Genomic DNA, 24,603 nt, shown 5'->3' on the forward strand with positions numbered 1-24,603 from the left:
TTCCAAGTGGCGATCGGTAAGCAGTCTAACTACATACAACAGAATTATGCAACATGCTCAACAGTCGTGACATCCTTGTTTAAGTTCCACATGGCCACTACAATTATCAGGAGGTTCTGTGACTGTGTGTGTGTGTGTGTGTGTGTGTGTGTGTGTGTGAGAGAGAGAGAGAGAGAGAGAGAGAGAGAGAGAGAGAGAGAGAAAGGGGGGGGGCATTAGTTTTAGTTTTGAGACACATCAAAGTATCTCAAGACTATGCATCACAAAAGAAAAGGAATTTCTGTCATGTGCTACTGCAGTGACATAGTCGACAAGCCAAAATAAATGCTGAGAGGCTCATTTACTTCCCTCAGTGTCCCTTCCTACTTAAAACGTAATTGTTCTCAATCACTGAACCTCACAGTACAAATTACCTGAAATTACCAGCCAGTCACGCAAAATTTCATTACTACATATTTGCAATAATAGCAATAGCACCAATATTTACTTAAAATAACAGGAATAAGAGGATTTGGGTTAGGGATGGGTTATGTACCGATTCCACAATTCCAAGAATCGTGGGGTTCTCTAGGCATTCTTAGTATCAGAATAAAACTATTCCAATGTCTCAGGCATCAGTTCTTTGTGTGTGTGTTTTTACAGCAAGTTAGAATGTTAGTACAAGAGAAACAGGCTTCTCTCGTTTCCTATCATTCTTAGAAAAAGAGCAAGTGTAAAAATTTATGAACTTTTAATACCAGGAGTACATTCTAGAAGCAAAAACTTGAAAGAGTACTTTTTTATAAATGCCCAGATTTTGGGCATTTAAAACTACTTTGGGCAAATTCCCAACAATTGCCTATTTATAAATGTCATGCTTGACTCACATCGTTAGCGAAGACTGAGGCTAGGAGGATCACACCCTCCAATTGTGCTGCCTTTTTCTGTCCTCTTCCCCACACCCACCTCCACCCCAATCTACACTCATTCTGCATTCATTCTTTGTTGTGATGTAACAAGACTGTTATGCCACACTGAAGTAGCCGAAAGAAAGGCACGCGTACACACACGCCGACTGGCGTCAAGTCTGGAACAAGATACGTTATGACTGCTATCAAGAAAATATGTAGCTTTGGAATATACTTAACTTTATTTATTCCTGGTGATACATCTCTCTTGGCTATACAAATGAGACTCGTAAGATACATGCACTGTTACAATTGGCGCCTTGCTAGGTCGTAGCCATGGACTTAGCAGAAGGCTATTCTAACTGACTCTCGGCAAATGAGAGGAAGGCTTCGTCCATATTGTTGCTAGCAATGTCGTCCGTACAACTGGGGCGAGTGCTCTATCGTATCTCGAGACCTGCCTTGTGGTGGCGCTCGGTCTGCGATCACACAGTGGCGACACGCGGGTCCGACATGTACTAAATGGACCGCGGCCGATTTAAGCTACCACCTAGCAAGTGTGGTGTCTGGCGGTGACACCACATTCTTCCTTCTACTCAATCTCCCTCTCCCAATCCACTCTTCTATGCCACTGTGTACTGCACACATCTGACGCTGCCTTTGACCAGAACAAGCTCACTGCTTCTAGGCACTTACCCCATGTGCCTGCTAGTGCCCCCCCCCCCTCCCCCCAGCTGTTATCGATCTTTCCCTAACCCTCCCTTACTCTTACTCTCCTCACCACCTTTCCCCCTCACCTATTCCACCAGATACAATCCCACATCTTATCCAAGCTGCAGAGCTGTTACAATGTAATGAGTTGGGACAATGTATGCGAGTGTCATGTGTTCTATAGCTCTGAAGGATGATTCGTTGAAAAGCTAGCAACATTCTCAGTGTTGTTAATGTGGTTACCGGTGACTCTGCAGCTGAACTGTTCAGCGAGTTGTTACCTTTACTTCCTAAATTATGAAGTTAAGTACTGTCAGACAAACAGGTAAAAATCCAATCTGCAAGGGTAAACAGTCTCACCGACTTCATTTTCACAGTATGTTCAGTGTAACAAACAAGTTCTGTAAGATCAGAGATTAAGTGTTCTTTTGACATAAAAAGTAAGCCATATGACAATGTAATAAAAGTAAGAAATAAAAGAATAATAATTAATGTCATCTTCAACTTTTGTAGTCCTGTATTCCTCAGTTGCGTGTAATATCACGGTATATTGATAATTTTTACTTATGGACCATCTGACAGCACTAACATAGTGTTTTATTCAGTTGCTGTCAGACGGTCCATAAGTAAAAATTATCAATATACCGTGATAATTAATGCCTCTTAAGCTACTACAGAGCTGCAATCAGATGTGTCCGTCGACGACAAAAAGTTTAGTTTACTCTTCATGAAAAACTTAAGCAGCTAAAAAATACTGCCGCATTTTCAACAACTGTAAAACAAATCACAAATATTTCAACTGTGTGCAATCAATGAGGCTTGACAATGTATCATAAAATAAAATTTTCCTTTTTAGCAAATTATTAACTTTATTTTGGTGCCTGTGTACAATGTGTATTAACAGTGACATTCTTACTATACAAATACTGATTACCTAGTGTGTTACAAGTCACATAATGTAACAAGTCTCCTACTCTCGGGCACTTCTCGGTAGTTCACCACAAATATCATTTCCAACAGATCTTGCTTTATTCTTCGCTTCATCAGCAGTCAACGCCTCTTCAGGACTTGGCTCTAGAGGGTTTCCGGAGGAGTCCAATTTTCCATTTTTGAAGTCCTCTACTATTTTCCTGCGGTACACTGCATCAAACAGGTCACGTGCTGTGAACTCTGACTGTATGACATCCGGAGCCGCATAAGACACGTAAGGTTTTAACTGTAAAAAACTGAATCGAGTTATCTTTCAACTTTCTTTGTAATGTTTTTCAAATTATACTAGTTTTTGGAGTTTAGTAGCTACTGTAACATAGCTTTAAAAAGATGACTCATTGTTTTCACAAATCAATAAATCATCAGCTCTGACAGTTAATAATGTAAAACAGGTCTTACTTAGCTAAATGGTGAGAGTTGTAAAAAATTAAATAATGAATAAACAAAATTTATGCTAAAACTCCATCACTAACATTTAACATACTTTACGGACTATAAGATGCACTTTTTTCTTTGAAAAATTGCCTCCAAAATTGAGATGTGTGTTATGCTCTGAATGAATGTAAAAATTTCCAGTGTTTGGTTTAAAATTCCCACCAGTCTTAAAAATGGCCATATGTTTGATGTTGCGGAAAACTCATCTCTATCTGGCAACAGTGTATCCAACTGGCAGCAGCATTGCACTGATGTGATGAACACGAGTTTTGAGGATTCACAAGCTTGCTAACAGTGCCTCCCTCCCACCTCGCCATCACAAACCGTGAACACTGTCTAGCCGATGACGTGTCACTGCAGCAAATGGAGCTAGTGAACTTTAATTGAAAGTCAAGATTTTAAACATGGCTGCAACAGCAACTGTTGAAATTCTTCACGATAAAGGATGACAGCCAAATCAGTTGCAGGATAAAAATTTATTAAAATTCTTGACCAAGGTTTCGGTATATATAAATATACCTTCATCAGAAGTAAAAAATCCTGAACAGGAAGACACTTTCATTAGAAAAACCTTAGCATTGGAAGTGAGAAACACAAAATCTTAAGTAACAGTGAAATTACCAGAGTAATACAGGCACAAAATCTTTTAGTTACTTACTAAAATTACATCATGCAATGGAGATTAATAGAACACCTATGCTTAGAAGTCAGTTTAAGGTACACAAAAGTCAACACCCAATTCGTCCCATCGTTAACGGAATAAAGAGTCCACATCATAAATTAGCGAGATTCTTACACACTAAAATTAAGGAAGCCTTTGTTTTTGGAAACAATTATTCTGTTAAAAATAGTGTTGAGGTAATAAACAAGCTAAAATCGATAGAGATCACTTCTTCCTCTCGTTTGGTTTCTTTTGACGTCGTAAGTTTATACACTAATGTTCCAGTGGATATCACTCTTAAGATTATCGAAGATAACATTCGACAACATAGAACTTTAAGTGAGTTGCAATTGTCGGAACTTATGTCACTACTGCAGGTTGTACTAGATTACAATTACTTTCAGTTTAATGGCAAAATGTACGAGCAACCATTCGGCTTAGCCATGGGTTGCTCGTTAGCTGGTATCTTAGCTGACATCTTTGTGAATGCGTTAGAAGAAAATTTCTTCAAAAATAATCCTGCGTTGTGTAATACGATTCCTTTCTATGCTCGGTATGTTGATGATACACTCATAATATTTCAAGGGAGTGACCAAGATCTACAACAACTGTTTCATGTTTTTAACAGTTTTCACGAGAAAATGAAATTCACAAAAGAGATACAAAATAATGAGATGGTGGTGGTGGTGGTGGTGGTGGTGGTGGTGGTGGTGGTGGTTAGTGTTTAACGTCCCGTCGACAACGAGGTCATTAGAGACGGAGCGCAAGCTCGGGTTAGGGAAGGATTGGGAAGGAAATCGGCCGTGCCCTTTCAAAGGAACCATCCCGGCATTTGCCTGATACGATTTAGGGAAATCACGGAAAACCTAAATCAGGATGGCCGGAGACGGGATTGAACCGTCGTCCTCCCGAACGCGAGTCCAGTGCGCCACCTTGCTCAGTGGAAATAATGAGAGAGAACTCCATTTCCCTGACTTGAAAGTTAAGTTATCTGGTAACACTGTGAGCTTCGACATTATCCGTAAAGAAACTTTTTGTGATACTATTATCCCAGTAGATTCTTGTCATCCTCAAACTCACAAAATCGCCTTTTTTCATTCTGCAGTTCATCATGCTGTGAGCACACCTTTAGAACGGAATTCTTTAGAAAAAGAAATATCTTTATTAAAATTAATGGCTACTAACAATGGATACGATCCTAAATTAATTGACCAAATTGTTAAGAAAAAAACAGCTGTAAAATGTTCAACTTTAGGAGGTAACAGGGCGAAAAAGAATGAGTGTAGTAACTTTATTTCTATTCCATTTTTTGGGAACGTTTCATATAAGACAAGAAGACTTTTACAGAAACAATACGGTTACAGAGTTGCCTTTTCTGTAAATAATAGCCTGATACAAAGAGTAATTCATACTATTGGAGCACGGGAAGAACTTGGCACTAAATCCAGTGTATACAAAATTACTTGTAACGACTGCCCAAACTATTACATTGGACAGACAGACTCATTAAAGTAAGGTATAAAGAGCACATGCTAGGTAAAAATGGGGAAAACGTACATAATTCCACATTTGCCGAACATCTATGGCTCTTACAGCATACGCCACACCAACTGTTGCTTCATGAAGTGAATAAGGGTTGCAAACTGGACTTGCTCGAAGAATTAGAGATTTTCAAGCATCTGTCTCTAAAAGATGGTTTCGTTCTTAATGAACAGGTGCAGCTTAGAAACAATTTTTTTTTAGACAGTTCCAAACCACTCCTTGCCTTAATGTAATGTAGTCTGGCTGACTAGAAGTTAGTTTTATTGCTTGTTGATGCCGGTGAAATGCGCTTTTCCTGTCTTGTTGGGATTTTACGTATTTTTAATGTTTGCTGTTTGTGATTTTCGATGTGTATGTGTGGTTAATTGACTAGTATGTTTTTATTCACAACGACAGATTGTTTCGTTTTATTGTAACATTTTGGTTCTTTTCGCTAGTATGTATTTCATCACCTATGTTACGCGAGATTCTCGTGCATTACACTAGTGCCCTCTCTCATTAGATGTGCTCCATTGCGCAAGCTTCATCTGTTTGACACTAGGACACAGGTAAATTGGTTCCATATTTTCTATTTTACATAAATGTTTTTAAATGGTCTGATATTTTTTTTTTTTTTATTAAGACAGAAAGTTTGAATTAGCACAACTTTTAATAATTTTTGATGTGCTTATGTAGGTATGCATGGATTTTAATATGCGCGAGTGTCTGGCACATACCACAAGTGCCCTCTCTCGGCGAAACCATCTGCCCTAGTGCTTTCACACTCTTGCCTCAATAGTTCATAGGCTAAACTGTTCTCTCATTGACCCTGTGCACATAGTCATGTTGTACAATTGGAGAAGATATCTTAATTATTGACAACGCCTTTGGCACAATTGTTTTATTAATCTCCATTGCATGATGTAATTTTAGTAAGTAACTAAAAGATTTTGTGTCTGTATTACTCCGGTAATTTCACTGTTACTTAAGATTTTGTGTTTCTCACTTCCGATGCTAAGGTTTTTCTAATGAAAATGTCTTCCTGTTAAGGATTTTTTACTTCTGATGAAGGTATATTTATATATACTGAAACCTTGGTCAAGAATTTTAATAAATTTTTATCCTGCAACTGATTCAGCTGTCATCCTTTATCGTGATTAATTGAAAGTGATTTGTGTTATCAGTAACAATATCTTTGTTAGTAGCTAGTTTTTGTAATGGAAAAAAATAAAAGGTATTCATACCCTGTGGGCTATTAATTGAAAGTAAGAGCACATGCAGAAGAACAGGGAAACAGAGCATCTCAGTAGCATTTCAGGCCTCTACCAACAGGGGAGAAAAAAATTGTAATTGGTGAGTTGGTAAAGATTTGAGAAAAATGAGGAAGACTATACGTGCACATAGAGGAGTGAATGCAAAATGATCATAACAAGGAGATGACGTACTGAAATGGATTCAAGGATTCAAGGACACCGTCAAAACGGCACTGGAATTAATACAAAAATGATTCAAATGCATGCTTATAGGCCAGCGCTACAGTGGAACATCACAGATTTTATGGGTGGAGTTGGTTCATGCTACAGTTTTACAAAGCATCATGGACTTACCATGCGAACCAAAATATCTCACAAAATACCACAAGAGTATGAAGAGAAAATATTGTCTTCACATCGCCATATTATTCCACATTGGGGAGGGGTGGGGGTGAACAGTGTGGAACTAAGCCAAAGCGAAAATGGGTGAAACTCCTCTGACATCCAATGTGCCACGTAACACAACTATTGCTATGAAAGGTGCTAACTAGAACTACAAAAACAAGTGGTCATGAAAAAATGCACTACACCGTTGGCCTTTCATGTTGTGCCAATGGTACGAAACTTAATGCAATGATTTTTTCAAGTGCAAAACAATACTAAAACCATCTGAAATACTGCCAGATGGTGGTGTTCACAAACATAACAAGAGTTGGATGGACGAGGCTAGTATGAAATTACAGATTAACAGAGGATGGGAGAGAAGGAATGGCGCTTTACTAAAGAAGAGTTCTCTCCTTGTTCTAGATCACTTAAGTAGTCACTTGAAAAATTCTGTGAAAGAGAAACTGAGACAGGGAAATACAAAGATTGCTGTTATTCTGGGATAACTGACTTTACAACTGCACCTCTTGATGTCTTGATAAATAAACCACTTGAAGTGTATATGAGAGAGGAATGGAACAAATGGATGATAAATGAAAGCAAACATGAATTATTCCAAAAGGATCATTAAAAAGACCTACAATCAAGTTTTTAGTGGACAAAACAGTCATTGTTTAGAGTGAGAGAAGACATTACTGTTAAATCCTTCAAAAAGAGCAGCATGACGGCAGTGAAGGTGATCTTGCATGAAAAGGACAAGGATGGCAATGAAGAAGAAAGTCATATTATTTTCAGGGATTTTAAAAGTCAGTTCAGTTTTATGAACTGAGAATTTTTTTAGTCTGGCTTTTCAATCTAATAATAAAAATAGAAAAAAAAAAATGTTATTTTCTACGAAAGGAGTCCCTAATTTATAATAGTCTGTAAAATATGGAATTTCAGAAACTGTCTTTCACATTATGCACATTAACACAGTTCCAGGTCTCAGCGGGGGCAGGGGGGGGAATCAACCATGACAGCAAATGCAAAGCAAGGGGCTAAAAATATATATTAGTACATAATGATGGGCACCTACCCTACCTGAAGAATGTCTTGATATTTAATGTAACAGTGTAACAATATAGAACATGTAAAATGTGCACTTTCATGGCCGGAAATGTCACAATTAATAAAATGCTCCAGGCTAATATAGAACATGTAAAATGTGCACTTTCATGGCCGGAAATGTCACAATTAATAAAATGCTCCAGGCTAATATAGAACATGTAAAATGTGCACTTTCATGGCCGGAAATGTCACAATTAATAAAATGCTCCAGGCTATTATACTGTGGTCAAGTAGATTTCACCTTAAAATGCAATGTTTCGTCCTCACTTGAACATGACATTTTCAATGGGTATCGAAGGTCCAATTCACAGCATGGCCTCGCTACTGACTACAGCAAAATTCCATTTCCGCATGCTTCCGCGCAGTTGCGTAATGTAATGTTTAGAACATGCGAGTGCTCCTGGCCATTGTTCACAGCCATCATCATCCTCTGCAGCTATCACCCCATAGTGGAAGACGTACACATCTTCCTCAGCACAAGGATCCAGATGTCATTCAATTTCACGCCCTCTTTCCTATTGAAATTCCTGGGGGTCTGGAAACTGAACAGGAAACCAAATATTTAATTCCGGTATGCGGATGATTGTTTTGTGGTGGCATGGCAGGGAGGAACTGGAGCATTTTCACAAACATCTAACGGGGATCAATTCAAAGATCAAGTTTACCATGGAGGAGGAGGCAGGCAGAAAATTGAATTTTCCTGATGTGCTGACTTCAAAGAAAGAAGATGGTAGCTTGGGCCACACGGTTTGCCAAAAACCAACGCACACAGAACATTACCTACACCGGGATTTGAACCACCACTCACAATAAAATTGAGGCATCATAAAAACATTGGCGGATAGAGCAAGGAAAATCTGCGAACCAGAGTCACTTGATGCTGAATTAAAACATCTCACCAATGTATTGCTCAAGAACGGTTGTTCTTTCACTGAGGTGAAAAGAGCATTAAGACCAGCACATAGAAATCATAGCAATGCTAAAGTTCCAGTGAAGAAAGTTACTGACCACACAGGAAAAATCTTGAAAAAGCAGAACACCATAATCTACAAACCCACCAGGAAGATACAAGAACAACTAAAATCAGCCAAGGATGCTTGCCAACCACTGGGAAAAGCAGGAATTTACAGGATTCCATGAAGCTGTGAGGAGGCATACATGGGGATTACAAAAAGAACAGTCAAAAAACAACTAGAACAGCACATGGGCAATTGCAGAAGAGGGGAGACTGACAGATCAGCTGTTGTGGAACATGTTCTGCAGCCAGGAGACAACCACATTCAAAATGCGATGTCACGCCACTGTGCGGAAGTGGAATTTAGCTGTAATTAGTAGTGAACCAGGGTGTGAATCGGACATCCAAAGAAGCTACTATCTCCCTTAAAAATGCCCTCCGGGGACAAAATGGATTTTAAGGTGCAATCCATTCGAACGTGGAATAACAGCCTGGAACATATTAGTAACACAGAACATAAAATCAACAGAGACAGTACATATTGATACCCCTGTCTGAGTCTCGATCCAGCACACAGTTTTAATCTGCAAGAAAGTTTCATACCAGTGCACATGCTGCAGCTTAAAACAAGTTACACAGAATAAATTATCTTATTATCACACACAGCATTTAATTACTTAATGTTCAGAACTGATTTAAGCACATTCACAAATAACTGTCACCATAGGGCACGGAGAGAGAATAAGAAATGTGTTTTCTGTCTCTCATGTTTATCATTTGCAACAGATTTAAATTTTTTTTATTTTATCGATAATGTACATAAGTCATTGATACATTTATGAAACAGCTGACTCCCTACTGATAGTCTGTTTCTGATAGTACAGCAGAGGAAATAGGATCCCGACATTAAGGAGTTACTTGCCAAAGTTGCTCAAATAATTCCACTGCAAGATTTGTAAGAACCAGCCTATGAAGAAAATGAGACAAGAAGAGAAGAGATCTGCCACTGTATTTCAGCACTTTTACATTTACTATGAAACTGGACTGCATCATTTGATTTGTTCAAGCCCAGAAATCATATATTTTGTTTCCACATAGACGGGGGATCATAAACGATACATAGTAACTACAAATATTTTGATACATATAGGTAATTTAAACATACAACACAAACTTAGATAGTGCAACAATAATGGAAATTCCTTAATGGAATAATATGTAGAAAAGCAACCACTCAACAGAATACAGCACTACACTAGCTTTCAAGTTCTTTAGCATATGCACCCTCTATCTCTACCTCCACACCTCTACCCCCCCCCCCCCCCTCTCTCTCTCTCTCTCTCTCTCACACACACACACACACACACACACACACAAAAACTGCCACCACCACCAGCTGTTGAGTGTTTCCATGCACCACACATCACTCAACTGTAGATGAGTGGTTGCCTTTATTTTATGTATTAAACTTAGACAGCACATAATAAATAAAAAAATATGTAGCACTGTAACATATTTCCATGTATTCCCTCACAGAGTAAATACAACTATAGGGATTGTTCAAATGACTGTGTCCTGAATAGCTAAACCTATATGGAATAGACCATTCTGATTCACGCTGATATTTGAATGAAAGTCGAGTTTGGTTTTATAGTCATGGACCTCACTGATCGTCTTAAATGCTGTGAAGGCAAGTTTATGTGACTCCCTTATTTCACTTCCAATTATTATTCTAATTGTCTTCTATCGGATTTTGAACGTACTTAATGCTGCTGGAGTAACGACTTCACAGCTCTTACAACATAACAACCTTGACTTAACTTCTCGTTAACATAATCTGTGTATCTAACATGATTGACCCACAGACATGTCATGTCAAAATTATGTGCAATTTAAGAAGGAAGATGAAGGTTTAATGTCCCGGTGAAGCTGACTTCATAAGTGTCAGAACACATGCTCTGAGAAACAAAAACAGAACCACACCCAGCATTTGAATTAAGCCAATTAGGAAAATCACTGGAAACCCAAATCCGTATAGGTCAACAAATCTGAATGCTGCTTCTTTTGAAACAGGAATCCAGAAACCTAAAGATTCTGCCACAAGGGTAAGTCTAGCCTGTCAAAAAGAATTTACAAGTCATGGAGGATAATTGGACAGTATGAAGAATTGATAAGCTACGAACAAAAACTGCAGACAGAGAGGGACAGGACCCCGCAAACCGAAGGTGAAAAATTGGAATGTAAAGCTTGTACAGCAGAATACTTTATATCTGCAGAAGGACTGATAAACATGTCTGTTATAGAACCAGCGGGAGTCAATCTATTCATGTATCCAAGTGAAATCAGCAAAGCTATACAAAATAGGATGTAAAAACAAAATCAAAAGTAAGAACGACAAATGGAAGACTTAAAATCTGACAGGAAAGCTCTGGAAAAGTTGAGTTTCAGTGTAAAAGACACAATATGCAAAATGCTAGTGTGACTGAATCTAGAGTTTGGATTCCTTATCAAGTAGGATGGTCTGCACATATGTAACAAATTCAGAGGTACACAAGTGGAATCCTAGCATGTCAGTACAGCCCATACAAAGTAATACAGGTGCTCAAAGAACTTAAATGAAATCTTAGAAAAATTTTAGGGAACTCATGTTAGCTGAAGTGAGAGCAACAATTCCACTGCTTGCTTAGAGATAAGAAGAATAATTAATTAACTGATTGATTGATTGATTAACTGAGAGAGTATGGAACCAAATGGTAAGGTCATCAGTCCCGCAATTACAAAGTGGGTTACAGAAGAATGAGGGTCTGCTAAAAGTGGACGGATTCAGTCAGAGTAGTCAAACTATAAAAGAATGAACATTAAACACACACAGTAAAAGCATAAAAGGTGAGACCAAATCTAAAAACTGGAAAAAAGGATGGTAGTCATGGACTCACAGACCGTGAAGACTGCAAAAGGCACTAGAAACAGAAGGGAGTAAAACATGAAAGCAGATTACAGTGGCTGGCCACTCACGAGAATAAAAAGGGAAAGCCAGCCACTCTGCAACACATTAAAACCTCCACCCTAAAAGCACTACAGTGGAGGATACAGAGGGACAAAGAACATGCGCTAAAACGTACATAGAAATATAAAACCCACTTTCATGGACAAAACGTAAAACTAAAGCTGCTGTGGAGGCATTGTAGCCCAACACCGAAAGCAGGGTGCTGGGAATAGTTAAAAGTCTGCCGCAGAGCGGCTAAAAGTGGGCAGTCCAGCAAGAGGTGGACGACTGTCATTTGGGAGCCACAGCGACACTGAGGTGGGTCCTCGCGACAGTACAGGTAACCATGTGTTAGCCACGTATGGCCAATGCGGAGCCAGCAGAGGACAACTGAATCCCTGCAAGAGGCCTGCATGGAAGACTTCTACACATTCAAAGTCTCCTTAATGACACGCAGTTTGTTGTGTGTGCTGTTATGCCATTCCATCTCCCAAAACCAGAAAACCCTGCGGTGTAAGAAAGAATGCAGGTCAGCTTCAGAGATGCCTATCTCCAGAAGCAGTTTACGTGTCGCCTGTTTGGCCAGCCTGTCGGCAAGTTCGTTGCCGGGCATTCAGATATGGCCTGGGGTCCACACAAACACCACGGAATGGCTGGACTGTTCCAGGGCACAGATGGACTCCTGAATGGACGCTACCAGAGGGTGGCGAGGGTAGCACTGGTCGATAGCTTGTAGGCTGCTCAATGAGTCAGTACAGAGGAGAAATGACTTGCCAGGGCATGAGCAGACGTACTCAAGAGCACGAGATATAGCCGCCAGCTCTGCAGTGAAACCACTGTAGCCAACTAGCAAGGAGTGCTGCTCAACATGTCCTCCATGAACATATGTGAAGCCTACGTGACCATCAGCCATTGAGCCGTCGCTGTAAACCACTTCAGAGACCCAGAACACATCAAGAATTGAAAGGAAGTAACAGCGGAGAGTGGCGGGGTTAACGGAGTCCTTAGGGTCATGCAAAAGGTCCAGATGAAGCTGCAGCCGAGGCGTACACTATGGAGGTGCATGTAAACAGACCGCAAGTATAGGTGATAAAGGGAAGGACTCCAGATCGGAGAGAAGGGTCCACCCACGAACCGCAATCATTAGCCCTGATCTGGGCCGCAGATGGGGAAGATGTGTAGTCGGGAAAAGGAGATGGTAATTCGGATGCTCAGGGGAACTATGAATGTGTGCTGTGTAACTGGCGAGCAGTTGCGCACATCTGATCTGCAGTGGAGGGACACCAGCCTCCACCAGTATGCTAGTCACCGGACTCATCCTAAAAGCTCCTATCTCTAATCGAACCCCACAGTGGTGCACAGGGTCAAGTAAATGCAACGCTGAAGGCACTGCCGAACCATAAACCACACGCCCAGAGTCAACTTGGGATTGGACAAGCCCCTGGCAGAATCCACCCTGACATGGAGCCAGCAAGCAACGTGACTCCAGGATCCAACCCAACCGTCGACATACCATACATTCCAGCAGCTTACAAAGAGCGTTGGTGAGGCTGATTGACCAATAGCTATCCACATCAAGCGGGTTTTTTTACCAGGTTTGAGCACCGGAATGATGGTGCTCTCCTGCCATTGCAATGAAAAGACGCCATCGCACCAGATCCGGTTGAAGATGACGAGAAGATGTCGCCTGTAGTCAGATTAGAGATGTTTAAACACCTGGCTGTGGATGCGATAGGGCCCAGGAGCTGTGTCGGGGCAATGTGCAAGGGCACTGAGGAGCTCCCACTCGGTAAATGGGGCGTTATAGGATTCATGGCAGCATGTAGTGAATGAGAGGATATTCCCTTCCAGCCGCTGTTTGAGTGTGCAAAAGGCTGGGGGTAATTCTCTGACGCAGAGGCTCAAGCAAAGTGCTCGGGGCACAAAGTGCTCGGGGCACAAAGTGCTCGGGGCACAAAGTGCTCGGGGCACAAAGTGCTCGGGGCACAAAGTGCTCGGGGCACAAAGTGCTCGGGGCACAAAGTGCTCGGGGCACAAAGTGCTCGGGGCACAAAGTGCTCGGCAATCGCGTTTGCGTCGGTACATATCTCGCCATTTATGCTAACACCGGGGACAGCTGTTGGAACCTGGTACCCGAAAAGACATTTGATCTTTGTCCAGACTTGGGAAGGTGGTGTGAGGAACCCAATGGTGGAGACATATCTCTCCCAACACTCCTTCTTCCATTGGTTGATAAGGTAGCGAACAAGGACACGGAGCCATTTCAAGCTATGAGGTGTTCCAGGGAAGGGTGCCGCTTATGCCGTTGTAGAGCTCGCCGACGCTCCTCAATTGCTTCAACGACTCCCAGTGGCCACCAAGAATCTGCCTTACGCCTTGCGCACTCTACAGAGCGAGGGATCGTGTTTTCTGCCGCAGAAACAATTGTGCTAGTCACCTGCTCAATCACCACATCGATGTTATCGTGTGGGGACATTCGGCGGTGACAGCAGAGGTGAAAGTTCCTCAGTCCGCCTTGTTCAAAGCCCATCTAGGCAGGAGTCCGTGTGCCTGACGCTGGGGCAGTGACAGGAAGATGGGGCAGTGGTCACTAGCACACAGGTCGTCATGTGCTATCCAGTGGATAGATGGGAGAAGTCCTGGGCTGCAAATTGATAAATCAATGGCCGAGTAACTACCATGTGCCACACTGAAATGTCTGGTGGCCCCAATATTTAAGAGGCACAGGTCGAATTGCATCAGTAAAGTTTCGACATCTCTGCCTCGGCCAGTAAGCATGGTACCACCCCACAAGGGGTTATCGGCATTAAAATCTCCCAGAAGTAGGAAAGGTTTATGGAGTCGATCAATAATTGCAGCTAATACATTCAGGGGTACTGCACCATCTGGAGGAAGATATACATTGCAGACGATGTCATACGCATAGGATGCAGGCAATCAAATTCTCTCTTAGCCTGGGTGTAGGTCAGTCTGTCCAGGGTATTGTACCCCATGATTTTCCTTTCTTTCTGGAGAGTCCTGCAGTCAGGCGAGCAAGGCGAATGGTGCTGACACAGATGGGAGGTGGGGCACATGGAGTATTTGGATGTGATGGGCATCCGCAATCTCGGCATGTGACACTGGAAGTAAAGCGGGAAGATGTGGCCGGACTTCCAGCACTTAAGGCACTGCATCGGGGGAGGGATGTAGGGCTTTACATCACACTGGTAGACCATCACCTTGACCTTCTCGGGTCATGTATCACCCTCAAAGACCAAGATGAAGGCACCAGTGGCAACCTGACTATCCTTCGGACCCCGGTGGACACACCGGACGAAACGTACAACTCGCCATTCTAAATTGGTGCGCAGCTCATCGTCAGACTGCAAAAGAAGGTCTCTGTGAAATATGATACCCTGGACCATATTTAAGTGACGGTTACAGAAATATCCCCCAGTTTGAGCTGTCTTGATCAAGACTGACCCAGATCTCATTTTGTACAAGCCCTCCAACTCCCCGAACTTATCCTCTAAATGCTCAACAAAAAACTGAGGCTTCATCGTCATGAAACATTCCCCATCAGCTCTCAAACATACGAGGTACCGGGACGAATATGATCTGCTGCAATCCTTAGCCTGATGTTCCTCCTCCCATGGTGTGGGCAGGGAGGGGAATGATTTGGGGTTGTACTTCTGTGCGTTGAATTGATCTCGTTCTCGCTTAGAGTGTGCTGGTGTTTCACCACCAGCAAGAGATGATGGACTACACTTCATTGCGTGTCATCTGCCCTGATGCCACCCACTCTGACCAGGGGCCCTCCCCATGGGTGCCACCCAGCCGCAGCAAGGGCCACCTGGCAGGATGGCCATTGCTGGGAGTCCTGATGCCCCAGGGGGATGGGCATCTACCCCTTGGCAAACATGGGGAGTTAACAGCACAGGCATCAACAGAGCGATCCCTGTGTGGTCAGGGGGCTACAACCAACAGGGTACATGGCAGCCCCACCACAACAGACTGGCTACCATGCTGGATATCAGGTGCAAAGAAGTCCATGGTCATCGTCGACACAGAAATCAGCACTGCATAGTGCATGGTGGAAAAAGCACCCACGAAGGTGTCCTCACCCAAGAGATGGAGAATGGGCAGGACTGCAATGTGACGACGAGAAAGTGGGCTAAAGATCTCAATGCACGATGAACACAATGCACCTTGAAAGGCGCCCTTCCCCAATTGGCTTGCTGTTAGGTAAAATTTCGAAGAATGGAGGTCAGACCCTACAGGTGACCATCACATTCAGGCCGAAACGTGTGAAACTCCTTTTAGTCACCTCATACAACAGACAGGAATACATCAGGCCTATTCTAACCCCCGGACCCAAAGGGGGGGGGGGGGGGGGGAGGGGGGGGGGGCACTGGGCACAGCCCTGGGACTGCAGATGGAGATCCCAGCAGAGGGTAGTGAGATGCATGCCAACCGGCAATCCCACCCGTGGGCGGGTGTTAGGAGACAGACATCCCTCAATGGCAAAGAGCACAGGGTACAGTGGATGCTCAGGGAATTGGTGAATGGCGACTGCGTAAGTAACAAGGAGTTGGCTCTGTCGGATGTGCAGAGGGGTAATCCCTGCTTCTGTGAGGAGACTGTCAACAGGACTAGTGCAAAAGGCACCAATAGCCAGACACACCCGACAATGGTGAACAGGGTCAAACAGTTTCAAAGTGGAAGGAGCTGCTGAGCCATAAACCTGACTATCATAATCGAGTCTGGACAAGACCAGAGCACGGTAAAAATGGAGAAGAGTGGAACGGTCTGCACCCCAAGATGTGTGGGCCAGGAGGCGAGGGGCAATAAGCTTCTGCAAGCATGTGGTCTTTAGGTGGCGAATGTGGGGCAGCCATGTCAGTTGTTATCTAAAAATAAGGCCCAAGAAATGGGATCGTGCTACAACATCGAGCAGCTGGTTGCCTAAATAAAGTTCTGGATCAGGGTGTACTGTGGGTCAACAACAAAAATACATACCCCATATTTTGGAGGGGGAAAACTGGAAGCCATGGGCAGTGGCCCATGCAGAGGGCTGTCGGATGGTGCCTTGGAGCTGGCACTCGGCAGACGCCACAGAGTAGGAGCTGCATCAGACGCAAAAATCGAAAAATCGTCAACATACAATGCCGGGGTAACCAGAGGCCCAACAGAGGTCACAAGCCCATTTGTGGCAATGAGGAAGAGTGTGACACTTAGCAAAGAACCCTGTGGGATACCATTCTCCTGAATCTGAGGGGTGCTGAGTGAAGTGCCAACTCAAACCCGGAAGAGCTGGTTAGATAATAACTTGCGGATAAAAATCAGAAGGGGACCACAGAAGTCCCAGTCATGGTAGGTAACTAAAGTATGATGGTGCCAAGCCATGTCATACACCTTATGTAGGTCAAAGAAAACTGCAACAGGGTGCCGGAAGTAAGTAAAAGCCTTTCGGATGGCTGATTCCAATTGGAGTAAATGGTCAGTTGGAGATCGCCCTGCCTGGAAGCCACACTGATACGATGACAAAAGGCCCCGAGATTCGAGTACCCAAAATAATCTGAAATTGACCATCCATTTGAGCAGTTTACAAAGTACATTTGTCAGACTAATGGGGCGGTAACTGTCTAGAGACATTGGGTCTTCCCGGCCTTAAGGACGGGGATAACTATACTGTCTTGCCATTGTGACAGAAAAGCACCCGTGAGCCAGATGAAATTGAAGACTCTGAGGAGCTGCTGCCTCTGGGGAACATCGAAGTGTTGAATCATCTGATTGTTAAATGGAGTCTGGCCTTGTGGCTGTGTCTCGTGAAGAGCTAAGATCCTGCACCAATTCCCATTCAGTGAAAGGGCTTAACGTGGTGCGGGATGAAATGGAGGGGGGGGGGGGGGGGCTTGTTCAACTCTGTGTTTCTGCTGGAGAAAGGTAGGAGGGTAGGAAGCAGATAATGATGCCATCACAAAGAGTGTCGCAAGGTGTTCCACGAGGACCAATGGATCAGTACACAGAGGTCCTTGGAGGTTCAGACCCTGGACAGTTGTCTGTTACTGGCGGCCCAGAACGCTACAGAGCTTTGACCAAACCTGCAATAAAGAGGCATACGTCCCCAGGGAGGAAACATAGCGCTCCTAGCATTAGTTTTTACTCCGCTTAAAAAGGGAACGAGCCTTAGCACGAAGACGCTTAAAAGTGAGAAGGTTGATCTGGGAGGGGTGTCGCTTAAATCGTTCAAGCGCCCGTCGGCGGTCCTGGACAGTGACTGCGGGCCCTTGGTCCACCACGGCACTGGCCCATGATGAGGGGGCCTTGTGGATGGGGGACAGCAGAGCCAGCAGCATGAAGAAGAGCGGCAGTGATGCCTTGCATGACTATATCAATGGAATTCGAGAGGGATGTGTAAAAGCGGACTGCAGATATGTATAAAGGCCAATTTGCCCTGCAGAATGCCCAACATGGGGCTTGTCTGCCTGGCGGCAGCAGGGGAACTATACTGTCATTGGAACGTGGTCACTGTCACAAAGGTCATCATGGGATGCAATGTAGGGAAGCCACGAGGGCAGGGGATGAGATTGTGAGATCGATAGCAGAGAAGGTGCCACGAGCGGCACTGTAGTGGGTAGGGGAACCATCGTTGAGGAGACACAAATCGAAGTCCGTGATAAATTGGTCGGTTAGGATACCCCGACCTGTTGATGTGACACTCACCCACAGTGGATGGTGGGCATTGAAATCCCGAAGGAGGAGAAACGGCGGCAGGAGTTGCTGGATTAAGGGATATAGTGCAACATAAGCAAGTCGCCTACCTGGAAGGAGGTAGACATTGCAAATGGTGATTGCCTGAGTCATTTGCACTCTAACCGTTATCACTTCCAAGGTGGTATGTAGGGGGATCCAGTCACTAAGGACATCGGAGCAAACCAAAGTGCAGACCCCACCAGATGTTATCCCAGGGCCAGCAGAGTTCCGACAGAATGCCCAATAACCACATAAAGTTGGAGAGTGGTCATCACGGAAATGCATTTCTTGGAAAAAGAGACAGAATGCAGAATAAGAGGAGAGAAGATGTTGCATTTCAGGCAGGTGACGATAGTATCTGTTGCAGTTCCACTGGATGATAGTGAGGCATGAGTCCAAGGTAGGCATGAAGGAGCCGAGGAGGTCAGGTCACTTTGTCACTAGTTGTCACCGACAATGATGGGATGACATCCATACTTAAGATGTCAGACTCAGATTGTGAGGGGGAGAGTTGGATTTATGCTTCTTCTTCTTCTTCTTCTCTGTTTCTGATGTGGAGGACGGCAGGACACACGGAGTACAGGCACCCCCAAGATAAGGAACCGAAAGAGAGCGGGCGACCTTGGAGGCACACAGATGGTACACCTTGAGACCGAGTGGTGGCGAGAATCTTCTGGCCTGAGAAACACCGTGTAGAGGTTTCCTGGGAGGGAGCTCGATCACCGGCAGATGCCGAATAAGGGGGGCAGTTATTTGGCCAGGGAGAGGGAGCGAGGTCATGGGAACTGCAGGGGAGGTGGAGGGGGGAGAGGAGCGGGGCTGGGGTGAGGACGAGGGGGGAGGAGGAGGAGGAGGAGGAGGAAAGGAAGTAACAGAGGCAAAAGTTGAAGATGGAGTCTCTCATACTTTTGGCGAGCCTCAGCATAAGACAAGCTATCCAGGGACTTGCATTCTTGTATCTTCTTTTCTCTCTTGTAAGCCAGGCAATCGCAGCGATCAAGGGGAGAGGCGGTCAGCACAAGTGACACACACAGGCGGCGGAACACAAGGGCTTCCACCATGGACGGGATGGCCACAGTCAGCACACACAGAGTCTGCCATAGAGCAGGAAGACATGCCCAAAAAGCAAGCACTTCATAGGTGGAGGTTCAAAAGGTTCAAATGGCTCTGAGCACTATGGGACTTAACATCTGAGGTCATCAGTCCCCTAGAACTTAGAACTACTGAAACCTAACTAACCTAAGGACATCACACACATCCATACCCAAGGCAGGATTCGAACCTGTGACCGTGGCGGTTGCACAGTTCCAGACTGAAGCACCTAGAACCTCTCGGCCACACCGGCCGGCATACGTGGAGGGATGTACGGCTTTACATCACATCTGTAGCACATAACCTTGGCCTTCTCTGGGAGTATATCCTTCTCAAAAGCCAGAATGAAGGCACCAGTATTGGTGCGCTTGTCTCTGCGACCCTTCTGCACATGCTGAACAAAATGAACACCACGCCGCTCCAGATTAGCCAAGAGTTCCTCATCAGTTTGCAGGATGAGGTCCCTCTGAAAAATGACTGCCTGGACTACATTCAGAGATTGGTGAGGAGTGATACACTGGGGCATTTCCAAGACAATCACAGGCACGAAGAGCTGAGGATTGGGTGGCAGAAGAAGCTTTGATCAACAGGGAGCCCGACCGCATCTTACTAATAGACTCCATTCAGCAAACTTGTCCTCGATATTTTCCGCGAAAAACAGTGGCTTTGTGGTGGTGAATGCGTCCCCATCTGTCCTAGAACAGACGAGGTAACAGTGAAAGGGTTTCAGCCCAAGACAGCAAGCCTGACCGTCCTCCCATGGTGTAGCCAGGGAAGAGAAGCCTGCCAGGTCATACGAGGCAGCATTTAAGTATCCTTCACCATTTGACGAGACGTCTGTGTGAGAACGACCAGATTCTTGCAGCTTGATATTCTTCATGTGCCAAGCATCTGCCCTGATACCACCCACTCTGACCAGGGGCTCTCCCCATCGGCACCACCCAGTCACAGCATGGGCTGTCTGGCATAGCAGCCGTTGCCGGGAGTTCCAATGCTCCAAGAAGGCAAGCAACTACACACTAGCATACACGGGGAGAGAACAGCTGAGGTATCAGTAGTGTGATCCCTGTGTTGTCAGGTGGCTCAGCCATATGGGTACATAACAGCCCCACCACACGGACTGGCTACACATGCTGGTGACCTAGCAGGGTGGAAGGGGGCTACAGTGGGGAAGGGAGAGGGGAGAGGAACCCACACCGTAAATGCTAGGGAGGGAGTTCTTCACCATATGGCTCACACTATAAACAGGAAATTTTGAAGTGGAGATCAAACCTTAAGTGGGGACCAAAACGCCAAAAGGGTGAAAGAACAGAGAAAAGGAACAAAATTGCAACCAATACAGTAAACCAGGGGAATAGCCAGGTTGACATAAATCAGAAAAAGAGAGGGGAAGGAGCAGGGATAGGGAGGGAGGGAGGGAGGGAGGGAGGGAGGGAGGGGGGGAGCAGGGAGAAGGAAATGCAGCTAGGGAAAGAAGAATGAGCTGTAATAGCTCGGGGCCCCGTGTGCGCCACACACAAACTCACGAAAGAACCATTAGCCCCTGGGGGAATCTGAAGAATATACTACAATTAGGAAGATCATGACACAAGCCAAAGAACACAGTCATTATTCCTCATTCCAAATGCCTCCAACTCCATATCACAACATATGCACTAAACTTTTCATAAACTGCTTTCTTGGTTGTTTGAAAACTTATTCTTTTATTAATTTTTTAGATCACTCATCTAGCAACAGTCTTGTAGTATCATTTTAAAAATGTTAACTGGCCTGTTCTACAACCTGTACACAGTGCAGTTTTTTGTACCTACTTAAGCATTTCAATGTTTTACATGGGACTCTTTTAGAGACTGATTTTTAGCTGCACAGATTTATTTAACACAAAGAGAAAGACCGTGTGAGATCCAGGATTACAGTTTTCAGCAACTGACACAAACATTTTATGCGCATATAAAAAATGGATGATCATTGTAAAATTACGCTATAATTACTTTGTTGCTCCCCTCATTTTGAACAACGTTACCTTGAAGTTGGTTAAATCTGGTACTACAAGTTCTGGAATCATTTCGGGCACCATAATAAATCTGTTGTCTTTCTTATATCCAATGGGGCGTACACCATAATCTGGAGGGGACAAAAAGAAAGATGGAATCATCACTTCGTAACAGCAAGTGAAATTAAGTAAAAGGTACACAGGAAAACAGTTTTCCACTCTGTTGGACAATGAAAACTTTATGAGATATTGTCAGGATAACCCAGAAAATTCTGGGGATCATCTTTTATTTGTATTTTAAAAGAGGACACAAAACCACTAGACTAAAAAGGTATGAAAGTCTTCATTCATGATTATAAACAGCAACCAACAAAAATTTTACATTAATGCAGAAAATGTTTTGTTTACTATGAACTCTGTAAATCTCAACACACACACACACACACACACACACACACACACACACCTAAAAAAGTATGTTCTACAAAACAGTATTGTCCACTATCCCTAAATTAATAAAGATAAAGAAAAGATTTTACTTTCAATTTCTTTCAGTCTATTACAAGCAATATTTTGAAGAGATTTAGTTGTGAGGTCAGCAAGTTGTTCCCGAGTTTGAGAGTATTGTGTGCTGAACCATCTATAATTTAATTCATCCCAACCCTACCAATCAAACTCACTCAACCAAAGATCAATGTTGAACTCTGCCTAACTCAGTTCACTCCTCCATCCAACTGTGATACACCCCCACAGCCCCCAAATCACCCCGTTTCTGGACCTCGAATCTTGCCTCACCATCATTCCCAAAATCTGCCAACATGCAAATTAACTCTACATCAGCTGAAAGAACTGCATTCCACCACCTAAAAACTGATCCTAACCTTATAATCCTACCAGCTGACGAAGGTTCCACCTGTCGGATACATCCCCCAACAAACCCTGCCACTCCATTCCAGAAATCCAGCAGGATCTCCTGAAATGCTTAGGCACATAGCAGAACCTCTCCCTGGAGCCTCTCTCTCCAATCACCTCTACCCCCCCCCCCCCCCACACCCACACCCACACACACACACACACACACACACACTCCTACCTTCTACAGGCTTCCTGAAGTCCTTACCGTGCCTCCATAGACAAAATCTCTGCTCTCATAGGCCAACACCTTCAGTCTGTTACCCGCAACCTACTCTACTATATAAAAGATACCAACCATTTTCTCCACCCACACACTACAGTTCCTGTTCCTTTACCACATGATGCACTACTTGTCACTATTGATGCCACTTCCCTTTACACTAACATCCCAAATGCCCATTGCGTTACCACTATTGGACATTACATCTACATCTTCATGGGTACTCTGCAAATCACATTTAAGTGCCTGGCAGAGGGTTCATCGAACCACCTTCACAATTCTCTATTATTCCAATCTCGTGTAGCGCATGGGAAGAATGAACACCTATATCTTTCCGTATGAGCTCTGATTTCCCTTATTTTATCTTGGTGATCATTCCTTCCTATGTAAGTCGGTGTCAACAAAATATTTTCGCATTCAGAGGAGAAAGTTGGTGATTGAAATTTCGTGAGAATATTCCGTCGCAACAAAAAATGCCTTTCTTCTAATGACGTCCATCCCAAATGCTGTATCATTTCTGACACACTCTCTCCCATATTTCGCGATAATACAAAACGTGCTGCCTTTCTTTGAACATTTTCGATGTACTCAGTCAGTCCTATCTGGTAAGGATTCCACACCACACAACAGTATTCTAAAAGTGAATGGACAAGCGTACCGTAGGCAGTCTCCTTAGTAGGTCTGTTACATGTTCTAAGTGTCCTGCCAATAAAACGCAGTCTTTGGTTAGCCTTCCCCACAACATTTTCTGTATGTTCCTTCCAATTCAAATTGTTCGTAATTGTAATACCTAGGTATTTAGTTGAATTTACGGATATTAGATTAAACTGATTTATCGTGTAACCGAAGTTTAATGCGCTCCTTTTAGCACTCATGTGGATGACCTCACACTTTTCGTTATTTAAGGTCAACTGCCACTTTTCACATCATTCCGATATTTCTTCTAAATCATTTATACAGATAAGGAACAGCAAAGGGCCTATAACACTACCTTGGGGAACGCCAGAAATCATTTCTGTTTTACACGATGACTTTCTGTCAATTACAACGAACTGTGACCTCTCTGACAGGAAATCACCTTTCCCAACGCCTGATTGATTCCAGGCCTACAACCTCCTCCTTAGTCACCATGACCAATTATATCCTCACCCACAATTACTTCTTTTTAGAAGGCATTATCTACACAAAAATGCAGGATATGGCTATGGGCACCTGCATAGCACCATCCTATGCCAACTTATTCACGGGTCCTCTGCAGGATCCTTCCTAAACACCCAGAATCGTGCTTCAGGTTGATGATGTCTTCGTGATCTAGATCGAGGATGAGGACACCCTATCCACTCTCCTCCAGAACCTCAGCATCTTCCCATTAGTTTCACCTGGTCCTATTCAACTCAAGAAACCACCTTCCTTGTTGACCTCCACCTCAAAAATGGCTACATCAGTACCTCCATCCATATCGAAGCTACCAACCACCAGTTGCCACCCGCTGCCACCCATCCCAGACCATGAAGTCCCTTCCCATCCCAGACCATGAAGTCCCTTCCATACAGCCTCGCCACCTGAGGCCTTCGCATTTGTAGTGACGAGCAGTCCCTCTTGAAATATACCAAGGGTCTCACTGAGGCCTTCACAGACTATGATTACCGTCCTAATCTAGTACAAAAACAAATCTCATGTGCCTTATATATCCAATCACCCACCACCTCCTCCTCCTAAATGCCCACCATTTGGCCACAGAGGACCATTTCCCTCACG

The 24,603-nt window shown here is 43.8% G+C and overlaps 1 protein-coding gene across 2 annotated transcripts in view; it reads right to left on the minus strand.

The window, feature by feature from the left end:
- Window positions 1-2,441: 2,441 nt before the first annotated feature.
- LOC126481547 (39S ribosomal protein L41, mitochondrial) overlaps window positions 2,442-24,603 on the minus strand; it is an 86,640-nt gene continuing 64,478 nt past the window's right edge. Inside the window, exons 2-3 of one of the 2 annotated variants that reach the window (XM_050105381.1) lie at window positions 21,709-21,841; window positions 2,442-2,824 (exon numbers count right to left, since the gene is read on the minus strand). In XM_050105381.1, the coding sequence (XP_049961338.1) occupies window positions 2,569-2,824; window positions 21,709-21,841 (389 nt within the window). In that variant the 3' untranslated portion in view covers window positions 2,442-2,568. The remainder of the gene's footprint in view (window positions 2,825-21,708; window positions 21,842-24,603) is intronic. The other variant, XM_050105382.1, reaches the window with a different exon arrangement.

Source organism: Schistocerca serialis, chromosome 5, assembly GCF_023864345.2.
Source record: "Schistocerca serialis cubense isolate TAMUIC-IGC-003099 chromosome 5, iqSchSeri2.2, whole genome shotgun sequence".
NCBI classification, from domain to species: Eukaryota; Metazoa; Arthropoda; class Insecta; order Orthoptera; family Acrididae; genus Schistocerca; species Schistocerca serialis.